General features: G+C 41.9%; 1 protein-coding gene across 1 annotated transcript; it reads left to right on the top strand.

Moving 5' to 3' along the window:
* The first annotated feature begins 236 nt into the window (after positions 1-236).
* Positions 237-27,184, top strand: ANP32B (acidic nuclear phosphoprotein 32 family member B). The gene is made up of 7 exons (XM_079789984.1): positions 237-514; positions 12,758-12,907; positions 16,217-16,339; positions 21,435-21,624; positions 23,374-23,498; positions 25,461-25,530; positions 26,727-27,184. The coding sequence occupies exons 1-7, from the start codon at positions 461-463 to the stop codon at positions 26,792-26,794; spliced, it is 780 nt and encodes a 259-aa protein (XP_079646110.1). The 5' UTR covers positions 237-460; the 3' UTR covers positions 26,795-27,184.

Raw genomic sequence — 27,184 nt, 5'->3', positions numbered from 1 at the left:
ACCCCACGTGCAACCGGAGGGAGGAAGTCGCTCGGGTCCCCCGGGTGGCGCCTTTCCCCCGCCCCCGCCCCGCTCCGTCTCCCCGCCCCGTCCTTGGTGCAACCGCGGCCACCTAGCCCAGCGGCGCCGCGCGGGGCCGAGTGAGCGGAGCAGCCGCCTGCGCCGCGTCGCCGGTTTAAGCGCAGTGCGGTCCGCGGCCGGGGGCGGCGGTAGTGAGACCAGCGCTGCGCTCCAGCCCCCTTTTCCCTCCATGGTTTCTCTCCGCTCCCGTGAGTAACTTGGCTCCGGGGGCTCCACTCGCCTGCCCGCACGCCGCACGCCGCCCAGCACCGCACCGCACCGCCGGCCTCTGCCGACAGCAGACCCCTTCCGACGGCCCTAGCCGCGCAGGCCGGGACGCCTCTCCCCCCTCCGCCTCCGCCGCGGAAAGTTAAGTTTGAAGAGGGGGGACGAGGGGAACATGGACATGAAGAAGAGGATCCACCTGGAGCTGAGGAACCGGACCCCGGCAGCTGTAAGCAGAGCCCCCCTTCGGGCGCCCTCTCCTCCAATGACTTGCATGTAATGGTGGCCACCTGCGGGGCCCCGGCCGCGGGTTCTCCGGCCTCGGCGCGGGGAAGGGCGCAGCTCGCGGGCTCGGACGGGAAAGGCGGGCGGGCGGGCGCGGAGGGGGGAGCAAGCGCGCGGGGATTAACTCTTTGGCGCCCGCGGGCCCCCGCGGCCGTCAGGGGAGGGTGGTGGGGTGGGGGGAAAGCAAACTTTGAGCTCCTCGTCCGCCGGGGTCCTTCCCGAAGGAGCGCGTGTGCGTGTGGCCGGTGGCGCGGGAGGGAGGAGGGGTTGTGTAACGCTGGGAGCCATGTTTGCAGCCTCCCGGGGTGCGCGGCCCGGCGGGACCCGGCCAGCCCAGCAGCCGCGCGGCCATCCCAGGCGGGGCCCGCTGCGGGCCAGGCCGGGCTTCGCGCGCCCCGGGCCGGCTGCGGAAGGGGCTGGAGCGCGGGGGTGGACGTGGCTCTCCCAGCCAGGCCTTGCGGTTGACGCCGGCCCGGGGGGCAGGGGCCGGGGCCGGGAGGCGAGGAGGGCGCCTTTGCCGCGGAGGGGAGGAGGAGGGGGGGCGGCGGGAAGCCCCCTCGGGTGCCCGGGCTCAGGCGGGCGCGGCCTGGCGCGCGCGGAGCGGGGGAGGGGCGAGCCCGGGCAGCGGAGGTGGCGCAACCGCCGCCCCTCCCGAGGCCAAGTTTGAAAAAAGGACGCGGTTCCCGCCATTTTTCAAGCCTAAAAATAAAACTTTCTCCACCATTTCTCCCGCTTCCCGTTCGCCTTCGGGGCCTTCCCCACTCCCGCTCTCTCAGGGCGGGCCCCGCTCGGCCCGGGCCAGCCGTTATAACGGCGGCTTCGCTCTCCCTCGCCGCGGCGGCGGATTCCGGGGCCGCGGTCCGGGAGGCTGGCCCCTCGGTGTGGGCGGGCGGCGGCTCCCAGCGCCAGCCGGGGCGCGCCACAGGCCGACGCAGCGCCATGTTGGCGGGCACCCGTCTCCCTCCGCCGCCAGAGCCGGCTGCGGGCTCGGCCCTGCCTGCCCGCCCCCCGCGGTGGCTGCCGGCCGCCGCTCCCCCGGCGGAGTTCGCGGCTTTTCTGCCGCCTCGCTGGGCCCGGCTGGCACTGGCGGGAGCCGCGCGCTCCGCCGTCGGCTCCTCTCCTCTCCTCTCGGGAGCGCTCCGTCCTGCCTCCCCCCCTCCCCCCCATTCTTAAAAGGGCGATGCCAGGAGCCGGCTCCGCCCGGGCCAGGCGCCGGGGTGCGGGCGGGCCTAGGCGGCCTCTGCCCGCGCGAGTGCCCGAGCGCGGCCGCCTGAGGCCTGCAGTCGCGGGCTGCGGCCGGGTGAGCGGCGGGCGGGCCTTTGAGCGTCGCCCCTTTCTCCCCCACCCCCCCTCTCCTGCCCGCCCCGCGAGCTGGAGCGGCTGCCCGCGGCCGGGCGCCGGGCCCCGGTTCCCGGGCGCCACGCGGGGAAGCCGCGCCTCTGCCAGACCCCCTCCTGGGTGAGCGGCGAGTCCCGGCCGCGGGTATCCCTGCCCCGGGTAGCCCTGCCCCGGGTAGCCCTGCCCCAGGCTGGCGGTGGGCGGTTTCGTGCAGCCGGAGAGGTGTGGGTGTAACAAGTTGCCAACTTGTGGGAATTCAGCCAGGGTTTCCCGGGCGTGCACGAGGTTGTGAGTCCTGGCGTGCACGAAGTCGCCGCAGGTCAGTGACGTTAGGGGCGCCCCGCCGCGTGGCCACCCCGAGCGTCCCTGTTGGATCTGCGGGCATGGGCATCGTGACCACCAGCCCCCCGGCTTTTCGGGTTGAGGTTGGACCACGTCTGTCCCGTCGGCTCGTCAGTCAGACATTTTGTGTTGGCCACGTGCTAGTATGTTGAAGGGTTAAGCTTCTTCACCCTGTAAAACTCGAAGAGTTGTGTTATTTTGAGTTGTAATTTCAGGAGCTTACGTTATTACTGAGTAGTTGTAAATCAATAGAATGTGGGCTAATTAAATTTAGCCAAAATTTCCAAAAGAAAAGTACCCACGTGGATCTAAAGGTTTTTCAAATCTAGAATTTGAATTCTTTGTGCCTAAGCTAAAGTACTATTAATACAGTATTCAGTAAGACTTGACTTGGGGTGAACGCAGAATACATTACACAAACGATGTATTATAGAATTCTACGCCTGAAGCCTAGATAATTTTAATAGCCAATGTCACCCAAGAAAATTCGACAAAAAGTTAAAAAAGAGAGTGGGGGGGACTTACAGCACTTGATAAATAAATAGATAGATAGATAGATAGATAGATAAATAGATAAATAATAAAGTGCTCATAATAGATAAATAAATAATAGATAGATAGATAAATAAATAGATAAATAATAAAGTGCTTTTATAAATAATAAAAGCAGTGTTGCTCTCTCTGGGAAATACAACTGGGCTGGTGTTCCCACTGTATTGAATTTTTTTTTGTAAATGAGGTAACTAATATATTGCTTTTTTAAAGTGTACATATATGTGCAAGTATTAATTTTTTAAGTAATCAACAGGCCTTACCCTCTTGCCAAAGGCTAGAGTCGTGTGGCTATTTAATTAAAATTAGATTTGACAGTTGCACGATCCCCATTTCAAGTGTTCATAAGCCACAGTTGACTAGTAGCTACTCTGTTGGACAGCACTAGCCTACAGTAATCCAGTGGTTTATTAAACAAATATTTGGGTGCCAACAGTATGCAGGCCCTGGAAAAGCAGTGTGAACAAGGCACCGAGCTGCAGCCCCTTTCCCCCTGAGGCCTCAGACGCCTGTGGTGCCTGTTCACTGGTGCAAGTTAGGGGTTTTGAGTGTTACAGGAGCCGGTTAAGATTGTGGGGATAAAGAAGGTTCCCCCAAGGGACTCTGATTGGGAGACTGAGACCAGTAGGAGTTAGGTTCTTAGGAGAGGAAAGCTTTGACCTTAAACAGAAGGCTTTACCAGGAAAAAAAAAATGCTGCAGTTTGAAGGGAAATATTTTTAAGAGGAGTCAAAAAAATGTTTTTGCACAAAAGCATTATTAAGTATTAAGGCAAATGAGAAGTTCCAAGATGACTCCTTTAAAACCAAACTTAACTAGTCACATGGTTCCTTAGGTTTGTGTGGGACCTGCTCTTAGAAAGTAGGTTTGGCCTTCAGGATTCTGAAGACTTTTGTCATTTGGGGAAGGAGGAAGAATTCTTTCTCCATTTAATGTATGAACAGAAAGCTCTTAAATGCCTCTAAGACTCTATTCCGTGGTTGACCTTAATATCATCTAGTGAGAGCTAAGTGTTTGAGGAGGGTAAGTGGAAGTTTGATCATAAATGTTAGGGTATATGCCTTCTTTGTTCTTATTTTATTTGGGGGTTTGCAGAAGACCCTGGTAACACTTTACCTTGTGTTCTTTGGCCAAAGGCTTAGGTCAAGATAATAGGTTCAGTTCATCTATTAGTATAGCCTTGTTCTTTATAAACACAGATACATTAATTTCTCTGAGGGGGAGAGGACTAAAAATATATGTGTAACTCAGTGTTTTCTAAGTCCAGAACAGCTCTTTATATCAGAGGTGTGTTCTCATAGTGGAAAAAAATGGTTAAGAAAGAATGGTGATAATCATTTAAAAGTATAAGCAAGGATAGGAAATGTTTTATGTAAAATATTTGTATTGTACTTCACTGAGAACAAATTGTACAGCCCTAAAACATACCATATACAACACATACATTGCTGGTACAAACACCTTATTAACTCTGCATCTAGGGACAGGTAACCTGATAATAGCTCTGCTTGAGTTTTTCCTTCAAAATTAGAAAGCCAACCAGTTCCTGTGGTTACAGTCCATGCCCCTGTGGAACATGCTGGGTTGTTTGCTAGACTGAGATATTTCATAGGCCATAAATAAGAATAGTCTTTCATTAGTCCCAATTTACTGGAAAAAAATTTAGGTTTTCCTCACATTTTCCCCAACTTTTGGCATCTATTGTTTTGTCTCTCTTGATGTAATTTTGAGCTCAATGGGATATTCTCCTTCGGTGCATAGCAGCTAACTGGGTTTTTTCCTTGTATAAGTAATACATATTCATTGAAGAAAAAATTGATATAAATAAGCTAAAAAAGTAGATACTGAGAAGCAAAAATTTAAAAATAGAAATCTCATACATACCCATTCTACAATTTAGACATTCTGATGTGTAGCATTTATTTAGTTATATAAATAAAATGCAGCAAACATCTTTATCTTTCTATGTAATTATTTTATTATAGCCTTACTGTTAATGTCTGCATTGGTTGTAATTTAATCATCCCCATGGGATGGTCAGAAGTTTTTGTTTTTTTTTTTGCCATTTAAATGGTATTGAAATGAGCATCTCATAAAGTGAATATCTTCTACCAAATTGCTTTTTAATTTTTTTTTTATTTAATCCTCACCCGAGGATATTTTTCCATTGATTTCTAAGGAGAGTGGGAGAGGGAAAGACAGAGAGAAACATCTATGTGAGAGAAACACATCCGTTGGTTGCCTCCTGCATGAACCCCAACCAGGGCACAGGCCAGGAAGGAGCTTGCAACCAAGGTACATGCCTTTGACCGCAATCAAACCCAGGACCCTTTGGTCTGTAAGCCACCGCTCTATCCACTGAGCCAAACTGGCTAGGGCCCAGATTGCTTTTTAGAATGGTTCCCTTTACCCACCAGTAGGCTATGGATGTTTACTTCATGCCATTACTTCTGCCACCCAAACATACTTGAGAACCACTAATATAAATCTGTTCTATTGTTAATTTGAAAACATTCTTTTAAAATAACAGTAGGGTAGAAGGTTTGAACAGTGGTTAACTCAGAAGAATGGAAATTAGCAAGAGTAGCAGGAGTTACTTTTTCTACCTTTTTGGATTATTTCACTTAGTACAATAATTATATAATATTTTTTTCTAATCCTCACCTGAGAATATTTTTTCCATTTATTTTTAGAGAGAGTGGAAGGCAGGGGGGGGGGGTGTGGAGAAAGAGAAACATCAATATGAGAGAGAAATAAATTAGTTGCCTCCCACATGCATCCCGACCAGGACTGGGAACTGTGGGAATCTAACCCGGGATCCTTTAGTCCATGGGCCAACACTCTATCCACTGAGCCAAACCGGCTAGGGCTGTATTTTCTAATTAAAGTAATTGGTAACTTAAAAATGATCTTTAATTTCTCCATAGTTCCACCCCCCCCCCCCCCTTGTGACAAGGATAACTTGTAATTGGGGAAGGTACCCCAATCAGTTAGGTAAAACTTATCTCTCTTTTTTTTTTTAGTGTAGCAAGAGGAGTGGAAAATGAGAGCAAATTGGAGAGGGTGGAAGGGAAATTGCTTAATGTTTTTTGTGGCTCCCAGCTCCAGTCCCCATAACTAGGCTATATAGTATAGCTCAAATTTTTCAATGAAAACAGCAGTGTTTTGCTGATAGCTACAGAAAAACAAACAAAAACCCAAAAGTTTAAACAGAAAATAATGAATTTTTTGTTTTAGTCCTCAAGTGATTATACCTTAAATTCATATTTAATTGGAAAATGAGGTATGAAGAAGCGTGAATTTGACCCCAAAAGTTAAAACATCTATTTTTGAGCCGAAGGCCTACTAACTATTTTGGACCAAAGAGCTCCTCTAAGTTGTATACACAAATGTGCAAGTGTCTGCCCAACCTTCCCTTCTTAGGTAGTAGCCATGGAAGATTTGGGGCATAAGAAGGGACAACTAGGGTCATTTCTCCTTGATTAGAACCTCCCCTGTATTCTAGATCTAGATTGGGAGGCAATGCCTATCAATCACTCCCCCCTCGCCCCACAAACACACACATTGCCCCATGTACACTCTTTAAAAAATATATTTTTTTATTGATTTCAGAGAGGAAGCGAGAGGGGGAGAGAGAGAAACATCAATGATGAGAAGAATCATTGATTGGCTGCCTGCATGCCCCCCACCGGGTATTGAGCCCACAGCCTAGGCATGTGCCCTAACCGGGAATTGAACTGTGACCTGCTCGTTCATAGGTCAGTGCTCAACCCCTGAGTCATACCACCTGGGCCCCATGCAAACTCTTGGACAGTTGTGCTCTCCCTTGCAAGGTAATCTGGATCCCTTCACACTTCATACTTCACACTTCACAACTCATTGGTTGATCCTTGTATGTGTCCTGACCAGGGATTGAACCTACAACCTTGGTATTTTGAGATGAGGCTTAGTTATTTCAAATGCTCCTGACACAGTGCCAGAGAGAAGATACCTTTTCACCAAAGGTGTTTTTTAAAAAAATATATTTTTATTTATTTGAGAGAGGAAGAGAGAGATAGAAACAATGATGAGGGAATCATTGATTGGCTGCCTCCTACATGTTGGACAGCCTGCAACCCAGGCATGTGCCCTTGACCGGAATAGAACCCGGAACCCTTCGGTCCACAGGCCGATGCTCCATCCACTGAGTCAAACTGGGTAGGGCTTCACCAAAGTTTTATTTAGAATTTTAAACAGGCTAAAAGACTGCTTGATGGAAGGCTTTCCAGACCTGTCATATTTTGGCTCGGCACTGAGTGGGACCCCTCCTATGGTCTCTGCTTTCTGCAGTAATTCTCACTCTGCTCTGTCTTCTTACTGTGCCTCTGGAGCCCGGTTCTGGGAGGGTAGCACATTTCTTTACATCCTTATCCTTCCTAGAAAAGTGAAGAGACATGCTCTTTCTACTGAGCCATACAACCCTCTGCCCTACTCACCCCAGTAAATTCTGTTGCCTTCTACTCATGGAGAAAATTAAAGGTCTCAGTGTACATTCCCTGAACTTCTTGCTCTCCCACTTATAAATTCACCTATATTGGTGCCTATCCTAGCTGTCTTCTGCACAAGAAGAGCTGCCCTGCCTCCAACAAGAGTAGAAGGATATATCTCATTTTTAAAATGTATTTATGTTATTTCTTGTAATTGAACATTTTATTTTTTAGTGTCTACCATATTGATGATTTGTATTTTATGGCTTGTCTTTTTTTTGGTAAATGTCTCTTTTAGGGTGTTTATTTTTTCCTTACTAGGGTAATGTAGAGGGCCCCCTGGGAAGGCACATGGACTTTCTTTAAATTGTCAGCTGAGCCCGAGGCACTGGCAGAGTTGTATCCCGGGTACACCCCCTCCCCACCCCCGCCCAAGAAGGGGGGGGGCGGGTGTTATCAGTTCTGATTTACCTTTGTCCAGGTGTCAGGAGCGGGCTTTGAGATGTAAATCCAGTCTAGCACCGGGAAAGAGGGAATGAATAGGACCTGGGCCCTCCCAAGCTCCTTTGATCCTAAGTTTTTTCGGGGAAACCCCTTTGTATTTTGGAATATAAATAAATGCACTGTGTCAGCTGTGGCGTGACTGTCCCTCCATCAGAGTGACAGCATCCCACCCAGCTCCCAGCTTATTTCTGTTTCTGCCTCTTGTCTCTTTCTTTCTATTATTTCTTAATCCCCAGCTCCTCCACTCAGGAACCTGACCTGTTTCCTTTTCCGTGCTGGATGCGGAAAAGAGAGAAACACCCCCCACAGGGTAAAAACAATATCCTCAAGAAAAGTATAAATGTATATACCTAGAATTTTCATGTATCAAGAAAGGTCACAAAAAAAGCATTAAAAAGAAGAGTTTTAAATAAAGAATTCATAACTCAATGATAGAGTGAAATGTTTATATTCTTTTGCATCGCAATAGCTTTTAAGGAAACAATCCTAATTACAGAAGAGATTTTACATAAGATATTATGGCATTTTTTATAATAGGGAAGATTGGAACTGTGTTCTACAAAAAGGATTGTAGTTTATGGTACATCAATACACTTTAATTTATTTAGCTATTAACAGATATTCAGAGTTGTAGTTGTTTTTTTAATTGATTTTAGAGAGAAACATTGATTTGTTGTTCCATTTATTTATGCACTCATTGGTTGATCCTTGTATGTGTCCTGACCAGGGATTGAACCTACAACCTTGGCATTTTGAGATGACACTCTAACCAATTGAACTACCTAGCCAGAGCAGAGTTGTTATTTTAAAGTATACTAAGTCATGGTTTTATCTTGCCTATATTTAAAATACACAAAGACAAAAAAAAAACCAAAATATCAATAGTAATGAACATTAATATGCTTTCCATTAATGTATGTTTATGGTCAGAAATTTGATTATGCTTAGATACAAGTTTTCTCTCATTTCATCATCTGCTCAGTCCCCTACAATCTTTACACAAACCCCTGTGTGGTACTTTAAAAGACTAGCAGTGACTTTTTTACCTTTATTTTTTTTTAAATAGGTTAACATTCTCATCAATGAAGTACAAAATAAGGTTTTAGAGAAAAGTCTCCCAGCCACTTTCTCTGAGAGATTATTTCTGTGAGGTTTTAAGTATATACTAGAGGCCTGGTGCATGAAAATTTGTGCACTTGGGGGAGGGGAGAGCCCTCAGGGGATGTCCTACCTTGACCGGAATCGAACCTGGGACCCTTCAGTCCGCAGGCCGACGCTCCATCCACTGAGCCAAACCGGTTAGGACCAAGTGGACTGAAGGTTAGAACCTGCGGACTGAAGGGTCCCAGGTTCGATTCCGGTCAAGGGCATGTACCTTGGTTGCGGGCACATTCCCAATAGGGAGTGTGCAAGAGGCAGCTGATCAATGATTCTCTCTCATTGATGTTTCTAATTCTCTATCCCTCTCCCTTCCTCTCTGTAAAAATCAATAAAATATATTTTTTTTTAAAAAGAAAGTGAATGTGTGATATATTACATAAATAAGACATTCTGTACATTTTTCATACCACAGTGTATCGTGGAAATTATTTCCTTGTTAAGGGCATTTAAGTTTTCTAATTTTTTCAATCACTTCTTGTGCTTTCTTTCATAAGCCTTTCTGGGTGTTTCAACCTAATGTTTCATTTTTGGGTATTCCCTGATTTTTCTCAAGTCTCCTTTGCAAGATTCCGTCTCCTCAGGGTTCCATCCTCAGTCCTCTTCCTAGGAGTTCCAGCCCCCCACTACTGTCTGTTCTGGTGACTCACAAATATGGAATTTACAACCCAGACTTCCCCTGAACTCTATACCACATGTCCAGTTCCCTAGGGATCCTTTCATCTGGGCATCCCATAGGAAACAAACTTGGTATCCCTTTTGTTATTCCTTACACACCTCCCTCAACAAACTGTTCCTTTCTTATTTCCATCAAGCTACATGGTTCCCATTTCTCTAAACCAGAACCTCTGCTCCATCATCTTCTATACTCAATAGCTAAGCCTGCAAATTAGAACTCACTTTAACAGACTAGGATGGGGAGCTTTGTTGGATAGAACATCATCCAGACCCACCAGAGTTTGTGGGTTTGATCCTCATCAGGGCACATAACAAGAATGCATAACCAATGAATGCATAAATAAATGATCAACAAATGTATGTTTCTCTCTCCCCCTTCCTCTCTAAAAAAATCAAGAAAAAACAATTTTTAATAAAAAAAATAAAGAAAAAACAATTTTTAATAAAAAGAACCACTTTAACATTTTTCCCCTCCCAGGTTCCTCTTTTTGATTTCTGTTCTGCAATTTGGTTCAGCAAACCTGTACACTCACATTTAAATGCTTTATGGTAGTTTTTTAAAAAATGTATTTTTATTGATTTCAGAGAGGAGGAGAGAGAAAAAGAGAGTTAGAAACATCAATGATGAGAGAGAATCATCAATCGGCTGCCTACACACACACACACACACACACACACACACACACACACACACACACACACACTGGGGATTGAGCCCGCAACCCAGGCATGTGCCCTTGACCAGAATTGAACCCGGGACCCTTCAGTCCGCAGGCCGACACCCTATCCACCAAGCCAAAGCGGCTAGGGCGCTTTATGGTAGTTTTTTATAAGTCTAGTTAAAGTGGAATTTCATTGGTTGAGAGAAATTGTCTAAAAGGTGATTTCACCCTAACCAGTTCGGCTCAGTGGATAGAGCATTGGCCTGCGGGATGAAGGGTCCTAGGTTCGATTCCAGTCAAGGGCATGTACCTTGGTTGTGGGCACATCCCCAGTAGTGGGTGTGCAGGAGGCAGCTGATTCTCTATCCCTCTCCCTTCCTCTCTGTAAAAAATCAATAAAATATATTTAAAAAAAATAAAAGGTGACTTCACCCAGTAAACTGGGAGGCAAAATGGCTTAAGATTGAATATGGCTAAATCCTCCTCACTTGGCTTTTGGCATATTGGGGTCATTTCATTCTGTATAATGAAATGATCATTTGGATTCTCTGTCAGATACAGTCATAGAAAATCCCCTAAACCAAATGGGCTCATTTTAGTAGCGTTGTAGTATGCTACTTAGGTGGGTGGCAATAACAACCTTTTTTTATATTTTGGGGGTTTTTTGTTGTTGCTTTTTGTTAATCCTCACCCAAGAATATTTTTTCCATTGATTTTTTTTTTTTCTAGTGAGAATGGAAGGGAGAGAGAGGGAGATAACAGAGAGAGAAACATTGATGTGAGAGAGAAACATCAACAGGTTGCCTCCTGCACATGCCCCAATCAGGGCCCATTAAGCCTGCAACCAAGTACCTGCCCTTGACCAAGAATCAAATCCGTGATCCTTCGGTCTGCGCTCTAACCCCTGAGCAACTGGCTAGGGAGTTGTGTGTGTATTTAATACAAAAGGAATACCTGCTAGTAAAAAAAAGAAAACTTCATCTAGATAATGAATAAAGTAGACAGCATTCCCCTAGTTCCTTTCCTGAGAGGTTACTTTCTCAGCATTTCCTATGTCCCAAGCACTGCTCTACAACAGCTCCATGAGGTGGGTAATATCTTTTTCCACTTCACAGATGAGGAAACTGAGGCACAGAGAGGTTAAGTGGCTTGCCCAAGGTCACACAGGTTATAAGTGGCAGAGCCAGGCATCTGTATCCATAGCCCAGCTCTCCTCAGTTGACCTCTTAGATTTTCACATGTGCTGATTTTCATCAGAAGAAGGAAGAATGGCAGAGATGTCTAGAGAAAAGTAGAAGGAAGGAAAACGGTATAATAGCACTGCATGCATCCTGACTGAAACCAGGGCTTTTGAGGAGGAAATAGGGCAGTGAGAAATAATGAAGAAGCAAGTGAGAAGTGGTGGTGGTGTGGGTATCACAGACTCTATAAATCTGTTTCCTTCTCTGTAAATGGGGGGAGGATGTGGTGGTGCCAGGAATAACAAGTACAGTCTCGATAAATGATAGCAATTAATAGAGTAGGATCCTTGGGTTCTGTACGGGAGGATAAAGATGTCACTGGCTCCTATCCTCATTTTAGAGCTATCAGCATCTCCCTTCATATACATGCTTGATTAATGTTATTAAACTTGGTAGATTCACTGCAAGAATGCCTTTGGCAGTTAAAACTAATTTGCATCACTGTAAATTGATCAGAACGTGTTAAAAATTGCAAGTTTCAGAGTCAACCACAGAGCAAGAATGGCAATAAGGATTATTATAGTATTCACACTGTAGACTGTTATTAAATCAGTATTCAAAATCTTCAGATGTGATACCCTTAGATGAATTTGAGTTCTGAATTTCAGGATCTCCAAAGAAGGAGATTTTATGTCTGAAAAAGGAACCTAATTTAATGTCTATCAAGTCTCTTGCCTGTCATTCTCACATATAACCCAAATTGATCTTTATTTTGAATTAAGGCCTTTTGCATCTTGACCCATTCCAAGTGTCAAGATAATCTCAGTAAAGATTAATAATACCACATGTGGAAATGCGTAGAGTACTGCCAACATTTCTTAGTGATCTTTATAGGAAAAGTAAGACTTCCCTATTTTCTGTGTGCCAGTCTCTTGGGCCTTGAGATAGACTCAGCCTAAAAGAGGGTGAAGGGTATCTTCACTCTGCATTTGTCGTTAAAGCTAACCCTAAGGGAACAGACTTGGGGAAAGAAATAGGGGAGATACAGTTTCTTCACTTATATATCTTATGAACTAGTTTCTGTCTGGAAAATAAAGAGTTCACATCTTTATGCGTGGTGTAACACTCCACCCTTGGTATCTATTAGTATATTGTTACTAAAGGCTTAATCATTTTTCATTTATTTATAACTGTGATCTAAAGGCTGCCCCTAAAAGTGGGTGTTTTTGCTGGGTATTTATGGTAGAAGTTTTTTTCTGTATGTTTCTGAAAGCTTGTCTTTTCCTTTTTTCCTTTGTCATCTACAGGTTCGAGAACTTGTCCTGGACAATTGCAAATCAGATGATGGAAAAATTGAGGGCTTAACAGCTGAATTTGTGAACTTAGAGTTCCTCAGTTTAATAAATGTAAGCTTGATTTCAGTTTCAAATCTCCCCAAACTACCAAAATTGAAAAAGGTGAGTGCTTTTTCTTTAACAGTAAAAAGGAACCATATTGGGAAGGGAAAAATACATGGTTTTACCTGGAAGGAAGCATTTAATGTAGCAGAAAGCACATAGCCTTTGGAACTAGGCATATCTGGGATTGAATTCCAGTTCTATCTTTTCCTTGATGGGTGATCTGCAGGTTACTTAATCCTTGTAAGGCTCAATTTCCTCACCTGTAAACTGGTGATACCACCTGACCTTACAGAATTATTGTGGTGTTTGGAAATAATACATGTTGGATGCTAAATAAATATTAGTTATGAAGAATAATTATTTTGTGAGTAATTTATTAGTTATAAATTTGTTGTTCTAATCTTAGATACATTTTGTTCTTAGTATGCTCTGGTTTAGGAAACACAGGTGCCTATCACTCCTGTTTTATGTTTGTTGATTAAGGATGAGTTTAAGTAGTAAAGACTTTTCAGATTTATAGTATTTGATAATTCAAACCCATTACATAATTTTAATGACTAGAATTTTAAAATGTGCTGTGACTTACTGCAAGAATCCATTGTAACAAAGCTTCTCTATTTCTGTATCCTAGCTAATGGACTGTTGTTAGCTCTTCATTGGTCTAATTACAAATCAATATTGCCCTCCAACTCCACCCCCTACTTTAAAAAAACATGAGAAATGTTTTCTTGTGTCCTTGCATATTTATCTATCACATAGCTCCACAATGTCAAAACTGGAAGAAACTTCGATCTTCCAGCCTAGCCCCTTATTTTACAGACACATCAGTAAATTTAGAAAGATATAGTAATTTGCCTAAAGCCTCCCACAAAAGTGGTTCATGCTAGAGCCAAAACTAGAATCCATATCTCCTATTTCCTAACACGGTACCTTTTCTTTTCTTTTTCTTTTTCTTTTCATACAGAAAGGTATGTGATTATGTTTAGGCATTCACTTTATTAGGGAATTTATGTTGAAACTTTGTCTAAACAAAGATACACATAGAAAGAAATTTGTAATCAAAGTTAAACAAAGGGGCAGGTAGGCTGTTCCTGTAGTTTGCTTTTGAGTCCTGAGAGGGAATTGTGTTTTGCTTAAGTACATGAATTAAAACAAGAAATGCTTTTTACTTATTTGCTTTATTTAGGTAATAAATGCTCAGGTACTCCTCATGGGTTTCAGGGTGCCCTGCTTTTATCTGTCTACAAAAACTTGATGCTAGCAGATCCTAGTAGTATGTGTTTTGTGTTCTGTTTTCCTAGCATCCTGATACATTTTCTTGAATTATTATGATCAGTATACTGTCAGACTTAGAAAGTAAATGTATCAGTGACCATCTATATATAGGCTTTATCAAATCCTTTTTTTGAAGTCTTATTTTAATTTGTTAATTAGTGAGGGAGGAATGGAGACATCTATTAAAGGCAGGTAGATGTTCTTACAGTTGATGTGGACTTTGTTTTCTTCCTACCCTAGAATGGCTTGTTTTATAACACGAAACAGGATCTGAAAGAAATTTGGTGTATAAATGTCACAGGTTTCCTAAATTTACACATTGCTTTTATTTCAAAATAAGCCATTAAGTCCTCTGGTGGGATTGCCTTGTTATTTCTGCTCCCTAAGATATTCATGTTGAAAGGATGTATTACATATGTGTTGATATTCTGACCAACAAAAATAAGTGTTCTCTTTTTATTTTTATTTACTAATATCTCAATAAAGGTAACACTTGGGGCTTTGTTGATTATAGACTTATATTTTTAAATCTAGATGATTAGATATTAGACTGGAATATCCCATTGGAAGGAAAATTTTTTTCTGAAATGTTGCATTCTCCTGAAATATACACCTAAGCACCAGACCATACACACACACACACACACACACACACACACACTTTCATTGGTTTTGGAGAAGAAGGGAGAGGGAGAGAGACATAGAAACATGATAAGAGAGAATCCTCGATCGGCTGCCTCCTGCATGCCCCTCACTGGGGATTGAGCCCAAAACCTGGGCATATGCCCTGACCGGGAATCGAACTGTGACCTCCTGGTTCATAGGTTGATGCTCAACCACTGAGCCACACTAGTTGGGCTTGAATTGTTTTTTAAACTCATTCTTTCAACAACTATTTAAATTAAAAAGTTCCTCTATTCTGCTCATTATTATTTCATTGCATGCTGTAGATGAAATTACATGATGTTTTCATGCTCTTCAAGGTACGCAGCATATTGCAGAGGGCATGGGTTCTTCTGAAACTAGCCTGCCCAGCTTCAAATCATAGGTTTACCACTGTAACAGCTGTGAGCTCTTTGGCATATTTCACTGTCTCTTTGTAGTTCATTTTCTTCGTCTGTCAGTGGGGGTAATAATTCTACCTACCCCATCGGTTTATTGTGAGATCAAGTGATCATGTAGCATTTCTAGTACTTTCAATAGTACCTGACACTTAAGTACTAAGTAAGGGTTGACATAATTACCGTTGTTGGCATTTAAAAAGGATTGATACCAGCTATATGGTCTAAGTTTTCTCATCTGCAAAATGAAGAATTTGAGTTAGATGCTCTTGACCATCTAATTTTTCCATGCTCCAATATCTTTCACTCTATTATTTCTTGCTGAAGGCTCATTTCCTTTATTGGCACACCGTTTGCTGTGTTACTTGACCTGCAGCTAAGAAATTAGAGTAGGTTCTTGTAAAGGCCAGGTTTATGCAAGAAGTGGCCTCCAGGGAGTTGGTTGTATCAGCCCTGAAGCTGTTGCCCCACTCCCTTTCCAGAGGTCATGGAACTTCTTTAAGGGTGTGTTTTGGGGCTTGTACTACTTCTATAGCCTTCAGAGCAAATTCCCTGGTGGCTTCCAGATGTAGAACTCCACAATGTGTCAGCGCTGTACTGGACCAGATTAGGTTCCAAGTGGGCACAGCAAGCTTTGCTTGGCACACACAAGTAAACTGCTTAAAATGCACGGACCAGTTACCCTTCCTGGCAAGTATAGCATATTACAACTTCTTAAAGAATTCTAATTTGCTTTGACCCACTTTTTAGGTTAGAAAATGTATTCACTGCTGTTAGGGACCAGTTCTTGAACAAACTGTTATAATTAACACAACACTTCTTATATCCTGTCTCTCCTCCCCCAAAATGTTGCTGGGATCCATAAACTACTTATTTGGGTTTAATCAAACAAAATGTACATGCACTGATAAAAACAGAGATTGTTTGGTCTTGGTAAGTATTTAAGAACTGTATTTGCTCTTTAGAATACCTTAATGATAAGTGTTTCTCTGTATATTTGTGTTTGTCCTGTGTGCATTTTCTCTCACAGCTTGAGCTCAGTGACAATAGAATCTCTGGATGTCTGGACATGTTGGCAGAAAAACTTCCAAATCTCACACATCTAAATTTAAGTGGAAATAAACTGAAAGATATCAGTACCTTGGAACCTTTGGTAAGTAATTAAGAATTTGGAAACCGAGACTTACTGGTCATTTTCATTTTCATATTTCTTTATAGTAAGGGAAATTATTGGAAATAATTGATTACCTGATACTATGGTGGCTTTCTTCAAAGGGGAATTCTTTTCTTTTTTCTTTTAAAATTTCATGTGTTTATGAAATTAAACATTTATTTTTTCCCTCAGACTGGCTAGAAAAAGCTGTTTATATTGGGTGGCATATCTGAATTTCAGATGGAACAGAAGTCCAAGGACAGTTCCAATAAGTTTTAGATCTCCTAATTCATGATCTTGGGCGCTAGCTGGATCACTGTTGCCCAAAGTTTTTCATGGGAACCCCCAAATCCTCTTCAGATAAGCTATGGAAAGTTAAGTTTAAGTGTCATGAGTTACAGACTTAATGTGTGACCTTGGGCAAATCGCTTCTTTTCTCTGGGCCTCAGTTTCCTCACTTAGGAGTTCTGGAAATAAAATAAGACAATGCACCTACTTTGCTTTGCTAGTTGGAAAGCTGTGCCAATGGGGTCCAGCCCATGTGGAAGTTGTGGCCGTAAAAGAACTTTCAGAGCAGGGCTTCGTGCAGGGTGTGGGGGAACCCCCAGGCTCCTCTTCTGGCTGGCACCTAGAAATTTCTATGAATTCAAGATTGATGAATGACTATTTTACCCAAACGTGACATTCTATAAATTTGGCCTACAGGGAGAATTCCATTTTAATGAGGCTAACTTGGTGTACATAAAGTCAGTGTTTCCATTAACTTCCAAACATTAATTGGGAGAGGGTTACACAGTAGGTAGGTGTTGTCTTTCAGGATGCAGAAGAACAGAACCCAAGAGGATAAGCCATCCTCTGCTATCCATCTTTTCTGATGTCACAGTATATTTATAATATTTGGATTTCATATTAGTTGTACAGGATGTTCTATTAATATTTCAAGGGAAGATAAGGTTAAATTATGACTTCTCTCAATAAAGAGGGTTTCCTGTCAGAATTATAGGGTCTTTCCCTACTAATTAATAGAGGTGCTGCTCCAATGTAGATTTAAGCATCTTCTACTGAGTCACTTTATGTGTATGTTTCATTAAGTGAACTATGTGTAACTCATATTTTTCATAAATGTTGGGAGCCTATTTCCTATCTTTGCTCCATATATTTTGCCCCTCTTTTCTGCTGTAGATAGGTACACCTGGACACTTAAGTTCCCTCATTTTAACTGGTTCTAAGCTTTTTCTCCAAACCAATCCACATTTCCAATGTTTAAACAAGCATTTATTGAGTTTTGCTGAATTCAAGGACATTAACTTTGGCCCACTGTAGCCTCATAAGCCACAAAAGAGAATGACTGTAGAGAAAACCAAGTTTAGAAAACTTAGTTAATAGTCACATGATAATTTGCAGACTAGGGATTCAGATCCAAGTCCACCGTCTTTGCACTGTTCTTGGGACCTGTTCTCTTTTTACCTACAGTTTTGTTTCATATCCAAGTTGACTTGAGCTATTTAACAGGAGCACGAAATTAAGTGCTGCTAATGGTCTCCCAGGCAGACACCTACATTAAATCTTTATTGTTTGTGTTAATGACAGGCCTATCAATCCAGGGTCACTGTGAACATAGGAACCCCTTTTTTTTCTGGAATAGAATGCCAGGTAGTATCTTTCCATGCTAGATTATTGGCTATTGCCTAATTCTCATAACAACCTGGGTCCTCTTAAATGTTTCATCAGAAGCCTTTGTCAGTGCCCTAGCATACAGAGGCAGAGCAGAAGCAAACATTGTGTGTGGGAGCTGTTTGCTTGGATGTTCCTGACCTGGTCAGATACGTATGAGGGCCCTTTGGTGGCTCTGAAAGTCTCAGTTCCCTGGGACAGTAAAGAATGAGAAATAATCATTGTTTTATCATTTTTAGAGGATCTGCTACGTACCATACACTATAGTGGATGCTTTATGTATGTTATCTCATTAGTAATCCTCAAAGAACATTTCTACAGAGTGGATAGAAATAGCATGGCCCTCATTTTACACAAGAGGAAGCTGAGGCTTGGGAGAGGCTGAATCCCTTGTCCAGAGTCACACACTTGGCTGGCCAGTGAGAGCTGCAGTGCTGCACACCCAGGACTTTGTGGAAAAGCCTGGGCTCCTGCCCTTCTCTGAACTTGCTTCTCAGATTCCTAGGGGTGCTAGGTGGGTCTCCTGAAGTTAGAACTTAGAATAAAATATAACTGAGGCAGAAGGTGAAAGGGGGAAATGTTGATCAGTTTTTACTTCTGATAGTATTCTTCAGTGGGGAAAAACACCATCCTCATCCTCATTAACCACATAACATTTTGAACACCGTCTACATTGAGCCCAGTTCTTACAGTCAATGCAATGATTGTGAATGCCTCTGCTTGCTACAGGGACATTAATCGAGAGACAAAGAAGGCATCATTTCAAACTTCCTTGGACACCTTTTTTAAGAGACCTGGGCCATCCAAACCATCCCCAAAAGCCCTTCTAAATTCTAAGAAGGCAAGCAAAATTATTGTTAATAAAATGTTTAATGTTTATTATGGCTAGCCTTTTAGTTTTAGGCCAAATTTATGCTATGATAAAAATTTGTGATTTTTTCTTTTTTAGCAGTACTTAAACATTACATTGGGATCCTGAATAATCTGTCTTAGTGTATTTGGGATCTTAAAGTGTAATTTTACTACTTGAAACATTTCTAGGATACTATGGTTATTTGTGATTTTGTTGTTTATTTTCTTTCATTTAGTTTCTAGCATACTGTTTGGCATGTCCGAATTATAATGGGTCCTTTCTCAAGAAGTAGCCAAAAATATCACAGATTCATAGTTTCAGAAACAGAGAGCTGGGATAGTTGATAAAACTAGAGAAAAGCCTTGGGCACTGTAGAGCATTAAAGATCAGGGGTTGTATGCATTTTTGTGTATCTTTTCCTAGGGAACATGTTTGAGGAGTACGTGGCTCATTCCTTTGATGAATTTTTAGACTGAGCCTCTTTGGGAAAGCTGCCTAAATTTACTTGTTGTATCCTAGCTGGTATAGAGTCAACTGTTTTGTGAAGAAAAAAAGAGTTCCCAGTATGCTATCTAGTTGTCTGGTGTGGCATTTCAGCGTTTTTTTTTTCCCTTGGCAAGAATTCATACCTGGGCTTCTGGAGGTCAGGGCCTGCCCAGTGGGGAACCTAATCTGAAAGCTGCATGACATAAAAGCAGCTCTAAGAAGGGCTGGGGACAGTTTTCTTAAGACCTCAGGGGACTGACTTACATAAGCACATTATTTGATTCACAAACCCTTGGATCATCATACATTGGTGTTTTGAGGAGTACAGTTTCCTGTTGCTGTAACCCTACTCTGTGTTCCCTGTCTGGCTCTATGTTCCCCAGGGCTGCTCAGTGAAAGTAAAGTAAGTGTAGGAACCTCATCTTTGACCCGGAAGATGAAGTTTCTGTAAGGGCAGCGGTCAGCAACACTTTTTGCTAAAGGGCCCAATAATAGATCATTTAGGCTTTGTGCAGCCATACAGTCTCTGTCACAATTACTCAGCGTCCCCATTGTAGCACAAAAGAAACCATACATTATGTATAAACAAATGAGTGTGGCTCTGTTTGAATAAAACTTGTTTTACAAAAACAGGCCGTGGGTTGGAATGGGCCAGCAGACAATCTTGCCAAGCCCTGCTTTAGAGCAAAGATTTTTCTAATCATTTTGTAACTTTCTAGAATTACACAGATACCTCAAGTCCTGAAGACAAGGTTTTGTTTAATCTGCATTTCTTTCTAGGTCCTTGTGAATGTTGAAATAGCTTTCCCAAATAAAGCATCAAAGACTTTAAACATCAACATTTATTTTTTTGCAACTTCTGTCTCTCACCCTCCCTTCCACTCTCTTAAAAATCAATGGAAAAATATCCTCAGGAGAGGATTAACCAAATATATACATATATTTTTTTCTTATTCTTTCAAGCCTTTTCTCTTGATTCAGAACCATTAAAAGTTATTTATGAAGCGATATAGCGTATGCCCTCCGGGCTTATTGCCCCTATTCTAAAAGGCACGAGGCTTCATGTTTTGTGTTTGCTTTTTATAAGCTTGCACCCTCTCTTTTCCCAAAGAGGGTTTGCTGTCACTCCTGGTGCTGTCTCCTAACTTGCCTGTAATATCTCTGTCCTCCCAACCTCTTAACCCTTAATCAAAACTTAATAGATGTGGGGTTGAAGTACTAATACATTGATGTCATAACAGATGAAGATCTGAGTAAAATACCCAGAAGTTTTCCTATCCACTTTGATTGCTTAGAAAACTTTTCTTGGGCCAAGTTTTTACACCTTAACTGTTTTAGATAAGTGAAATTAAAAGTTCCAGATAAATGAGGTATTCAACAAAGTTTCAAGGTATGATAACACCAAAAGAATTTACATGGAAAAGTCGGGTAACAGTGTCAATCATTTCCCCAAAAACTCAAAAAGAAGAAAAGAGTGTAATGTTTCTTGTTTCTGAAGTTTAAACTAATTTTCCCTAGCCTGTATTGATTCCTGTCTTTCCAGAAAATGTCTGCAACACTAAACTCTGTGCTTTTTTATATTGTGTTCTCTAGTATTTCACATCTGGGTTCCCAAGTAGAAAACTCAAGCACCTTGAGATTGAGTTGATGGGTTGGATGAGTTTTCTTCTGTACTACTGCCCCAGAGCTTTGAAGACTGCTTGATACCCAGCAAGTTCTTAGTGGGCATTTGCTTACTCAAATATTTGAACTTAGTTTTGAACCAAATTTATCAAATGCTCTGATTTGTCTTGTACTGTAAGAAGATCCAGTTTTAATAACTTTCAAACTCATATATCTTAAGACTAATGCTGCCAGAATAAGACAGTTCTTTGAGAAGGGTAGATGTAGAAGGAAAGGACTAGGTATAAATCTAGTGGCCTCTAATATAAACATTGCCAAAGGAGTTGAAATGTTTTCCTATGTACAAGGTTGAGTGGGTAGTAGCTAATTAAATATGAGCCTAGAATTTTTACCTCTTAGGAGATGGGTTTTGTTGCTTAGGTTCCTTTGGTTTAGGAAGTGTGTTTTTTAATCCTTCAGAAAAAGTTGGAATGTCTGAAAAGCCTGGATCTGTTCAACTGTGAGGTTACTAACCTGAATGACTACCGAGAGAGTGTCTTCAAGCTCTTGCCCCAGCTGACCTACCTGGATGGCTATGACCGAGAGGATCGAGAAGCTTCTGACTCAGATGCCGAGGTGGACGGTGTGGATGAAGAAGAGGATGATGAAGGTGATTGGACATTATATCCGTGAATCTAATTTCTGCCTTCAGGGGTCCTGATAAAGCTGCTGAATGTTCTTGCTGTTGAGAAAAATAATTTATTATATGCATGCATGTAGGCATTCCATTAAATTTGGAGTTACAACTTCTGTTTAATTTTAATAAGTGCTTAGGACATTGAAGCCTTTAAATGATTCCAAATAAAATGGTTTGTTAGCTAATGTCTTGAATTTCAAGCCTAGAGATCATAGACTGCTCCATCCCATTGAAGTACTTGTGATTTACCGTTTACTAAAGAGACCATCATTTCATGTCTCCTGTCTTCCTCCTAGCTGTTCCCCTGTCTTGGTTACTGCTTACTTATCCTTACAAAACTCGTCTTTGTCAACACTTCCAGGAAGACTTTCCTGATACCCTTGAGAGATTAGATTTGTGAACATGCTAGAACATCCCCTTGCTACCTCTTCCATAGCACCTGCCTCTGCTATTCTTGTCCCTTCCAACTATGCTATGATTATTTTCTTGGGTCGGGGCTTTTTTCTTTATTCAAAGGACCCAATACTTAATAGCTACTTGGTACATGTTCGTTATACCCAAATATAAATAAAATAGGTTTCCTGCCTATAATATATTATTAGGGTCGAAGAAGATGATGATTTAAAAGTACTATATGTTAGGTTCCATTTTTCATTAATAAGGGAAATAATCTCTGGCTATAACATGGACATAGAAGATAGTTTTTATCATTGACATTTGATCAAGGTTTTTTAGACTCATGGTTATTTTTAAATATCTCTTTTCTTTAAAATAAAATACAAAAGACAGAAATGGTCAAGAAAAGCAAAGGAGGAAAAACATCAGGCAACTTGGTGCCATTATTGGTGCTGTGCTCTGGAAACATCTTTACAGTTTGATTTTGCAAGAGGTTTGAGATAAGACAAAAAGAGGTAGGATGGGATGTAAGACAAGCGTGTCAAACTCATGACCGCGATGCTCGTAAGATGTCACAAAATAGGACATCTGACCTTGTTCCAAATATTTATGTCACTTGTTCCCCTCACCACAGGTTTTCAGTTATCCCTAAAAATCTTTTGTGCTCCTGTTGTCTATTGAGGTTCATTTTATTTATTTATTTATTTATTTTTTAAAATTTATTTATTTGAGAGGAAGGGAGAGGGATAGTGAGAAACATCGATCAGCTGCCTCCTGCACACCCCCTACTGGGGATGTACCCTCAACCAAGGTACATGCCCTTGACCGAATCGAACCTGGGACCCTTCAGTCTGCAGGCCGACGCTCTATTCACTGAGCCAAACCGGTTAGGGCTTTTGTAACTTTTTACTGTGGAAAATTTTAGACATAGACAAAGGTAGAAATAATAGTAAAACATTCATGTTCCCATGACTGAGCTTTAATAGTTACTGGTTCATAACTGATCATGTTTTATACATACACATCCCTACTCTCTTCCCCCTTCCTTACTTGGAATCAAATGCCAGACACTATATCATAAGTGTTATAGTGTACACCTAGCCTCCCAGGAGTCCTGGCCTCCAGATGTGATGGGATTCTGTTGGACGAAAGGACTGAGCTACCAGAGCTTGGGAGCAAGCAGGGTGACTGGTTCGTGGTTTTCCCTGATGTTGCTATAGTCCAGCATTTGTCCTGTGGACTAACCCATAATTTCTCAACACCTAGCAGATGTACCCCCATGGGACATCAAGGGTATTTGATGAATTCCTTTTGGACTGTTTTCAGAAGGAGAAGATGAGGAGGACGAGGAGGAGGAGGATGGTGAGGAAGAAGAATTTGATGATGAAGAGGATGAAGATGAAGACGAAGATGTAGAAGGAGAAGAGGATGAAGATGAAGTCAGTGGGGAGGTCAGTGCAACTCTGCTTCCCTGCTTCCTACTTAAATTTATTAGAAGTATAGATTCCTTTTTAAGAAGAAAGGAAAGGAAGAGAAAGAAAAAGGCCTTCTGAAGAAAATAATATACGTGTGAATAGACTAATATCAGTCTGATTAATTTAGCTCTCATAAAGCCACCCTCTTTTAATAAATACTAAATTGAATGCTAACTGGACACAGTTCTTGGCTCTGCAAGGTAAGTTTTAACCCTTTAACTTTGGGAGGAAGCAGTGAGTTGAGTATTCATTCAGTAGGGTGAAAAAACTGGAAACATTGAGAACTGAAGGTATGTCTGTTCCTTTGTTGTATTGAAAGGAAGGGTATGTTCACCGAGTCTTGACTTGTTTTTGTATGTTCAGCCTAATTCAGCAAATATATGCCTCCTGTGTTAAAAGAGCTAGGGATGCAAAGTTAAATAGGGATGTGGTCCTGCCCTGGCATGTGTGGCTCACCTGGTTGAGCATCGTCCCATGTACCAAAAAGACACCAGTTCGATTCCTAGTCAGGGCACCTGCCCGGGTTGCGGGTTCAGTCTCCAGTACTGGGGGTGTGAAGGAGGCAGCTGATCGATGTTTCTCTCCCACATCAATATTTCCCTCTCTCCAAAGTAATAAAAACATTTTTTTTAAAATGTGGTCCTACCCTGCAAGAGCAGGTAGTCGAATTTAATGGAACACCTACATAATACAATATTGAATGCCATAGAAGGACAGGAGAAAGGAGTGACTTAACTTTGACCCTCAAGGAGGTTTGTGAAAACAACAGGCCAGGAAAGTTAGACATCACCAAAAACATGTTCTTTTTTTGTACAGAAATAAGTCTGAGCATTTGTATAATCTCATAGGTGTTTAATGAAGTTAAGTTCCTGAAGGAAACATTTTCTTAAATATATTTTATTGATTTTTTACAGAGAGGAAGGGAGAGGGATAGAGAGTTAGAAACATTGATGAGAGAGAAACATCGATCAGCCGCCTCCTGCACAACTACTGGGGATGTGCCCGCAACTACCGTACATGCCCTTGACCAGAATCGAACCTGGGACCCTTCAGTCCACAGGCTGATGCTCTGTCTACTGAGCCAAACCGGTTAGGGCCCTGAAGGAAACATTTTATATAACAACTAGAAGCCTGATGCACGAAGATTAGTGCAAGAATGGGCCTTCGTTTCCCTGGCTGCCAGCACCGCCTTAGCTCTGGCCAAGCCGCCTTTCTACCTTCCCACGCTGCTCAGAGGCGGAGCAGCTAGAGTGGTTCAGAACGCCTTCGTTGTCACCATGGTGTCCTGCCCCGCTCCTGGCTGCTAGGCGCCTGCATATGCAAATCAACCTGCCGGCTTTGTTGGGTTAATTTGCATACTCACTCCTGATTGGCTGGTGGGTGTTGCGAAGGTACAGTAAATTAGCATGTTACTCTTTTATTAGGTAGATGGTAATGTAGAAATCTTTGTCCAAAACTGCTTTAAATTCAAGATTTTTAAATAATTTCTTGAATTATTCATTTAAAAGTTGTATACTAATTAAGCATGTCTGGCAAATGAAATGCTTACTTCTGAAAAGCAACTTTTTTTTAAGTATGTTTTTACTGATTTTTAGAGAGAGAGGAAGGGAGAAGGGTAGAGAGATAAACATCACCGATCAGCTGCCTTCTGCCTACGGGGATCAAGCCTGAAACCTGGGCATATGCCCTGACCAGAAATCAAACCAGTGACCTCTTGGTTCATGGGTTGAGCCACAACAGTTGGGCAATTTTTAAAGAAAAATTTAAATTAAGCTTATTAAGAGAAACCAGCATATCTCAGTACATCAAAGTAGATAAAAATAACCTAAAATTTTCTCCTTAATGGGTTGTTATATTTATTGGGAAATTTATAGTTTTTATACTTTTTAACTTGGCAGAATTAATCTAATAATGATAATTGCCATTACTATTCTTTAGGAAGAAGAATTTGGACATGATGGAGAAGTTGATGAAGATGAAGATGACGAGGATGAGGATGAGGATGAAGGTGGGTGTAATGCATGCATTTTGGTCCTCCTCAGCTAAAAATCTGGGGTAGGGGATGGCTGTCCCATTAACTTAGAATTTGCCACAACTACTGAGAAGAAAAACAATGCCCTTTGCCCTGGTGGTCTTCACAGGCACTTCTGTAGCCCGTCAGAGTGTGGACACTGGTGCAGCTCACCTGCTCTATGGAGCAGGCAATTAAGAATGTCTCTGAGGAAGGAGGCCCAGTTTTCAGGCCCCACACTTGAACATGTTTTTAGAACCATCATTCAGATGATTGCCAGGCATAAGATTTCTGTGTTTTGAATTCTTTCATTTAAAAAAATCTTAGTAATTGGGCCATAATTTTTGCAGAATATATACATATCACCTTTCCAATTTTATTAGTGTTACTCCTCTCCACCTTAACCAAAACCAGTGAAATATCCATTTGTTAACTACTCATTGAAAGCACAGATTCTCATGCATATATAGGTTTCAGAATACCAGGTGGTTTGCTGTGCTTTCCATTGGTTTAAAATTATTTTTCAGCATCTGTTCTCTGTGCCAGGCACTGGATGAAATTTACAATGATAGAAGAGCAATCCTTAGGACCTGGTTTCTGCCTTCCAGGAGCTTTGACACAGATTTAGCTAATTTCATTGATTGAAATAGCCATGAATTTTTACTAGTTGAGAAAACGATGATATTTAGGTCTCTGTCTCAAAAACCTGAGGCATCTAGAAATCTCTTTTTAGTTAATATCAACTTGCTACAATTTGAATCTTGCCATGTTCAAGGCTAAATACTCTGTTATCTCCGTTAATCATCAGAGTAACCCTCCAAGTTAGTACCATTGTCCCCATTTTGTAAACAAGGAAACAGGCTAACTAACTCCAAAGTCCCTGATAAGCAAATCTCTCATTGGACCAACAAGTGTAAGAAACATTTGGGAGACTGCAACTTAAAATTGAGAAAACTGGCTTAACTTTGTTGTGATTTGAGATGCTGCTGTGCATTTTGCCTTCTTGGTTCTGTGGTCACTATTTATGCTTCTAAAAATTAATACCTCTTAATTAACAACCTACCTATCAGATTAAGCTGGCATCTTTTTTTGTCATCTCTCAACCATCAAAAAATTGTTTTTACCTTTGTTAGCAATAACTTAGGCAAAATGTCTTTCCAATTGTCTCAAAGTGAATTTTTGTTATTGTACAGAGGAGGAAGAAAGCGGGAAAGGTGAAAAGAGGAAGAGAGAAACAGATGATGAAGGAGAAGATGATTAAGAACCCAAATAACCTGCAAAAAAAAAAAGAACTGTTCAGTATTGGTTGGACTGCTCATCATATGGATTTGGTAGCTGTTTAAAAAAAAAAGGTAGCTGTGATACAAACCCCAGGACACCCACCCACCCAAAGAGCCAAAGAATAGTTCCTGTGACATTCCGCCTTCCTCCATTTAGTCCCTTTTGGAAATTCACCACCAAGCTTGGGGACTGCACCCCAACAAAATTGTAAGCGTTGTTAGGTTTTCATGTAAGACTCTTGCTGTAGCGTGGATAGCTGTGATTGGTGAGTCAACCAGCTGTGGCTACCGGTTACACCAAGACTGTAACAGCATTTTTACTTTCTGTACAACAAAGAAGCTTTGTAAATAAAATCTTAACATTTTGGGTC

Source organism: Cnephaeus nilssonii (genome assembly GCF_951640355.1).
Source record: "Cnephaeus nilssonii genome assembly, chromosome: 14".
NCBI classification, from domain to species: Eukaryota; Metazoa; Chordata; class Mammalia; order Chiroptera; family Vespertilionidae; genus Cnephaeus; species Cnephaeus nilssonii.
The sequence above is the reverse complement of the archived record's forward strand: the minus strand, read 5'-3'. Positions and strand labels throughout refer to the sequence as shown.

Coding starts and splice junctions, on each gene's coding strand:
- ANP32B (XM_079789984.1), top strand. CDS start 461: ATGGACATGAAGAAGAGGATCCACCTGGAGCTGAGGAACCGGACCCCG. Junction 515..12,757: donor GGAACCGGACCCCGGCAGCT/GTAAGCAGAGCC, acceptor TGTCATCTACAG/GTTCGAGAACTTGTCCTGGA. Junction 23,499..25,460: donor AAGATGAAGTCAGTGGGGAG/GTCAGTGCAACT, acceptor ACTATTCTTTAG/GAAGAAGAATTTGGACATGA.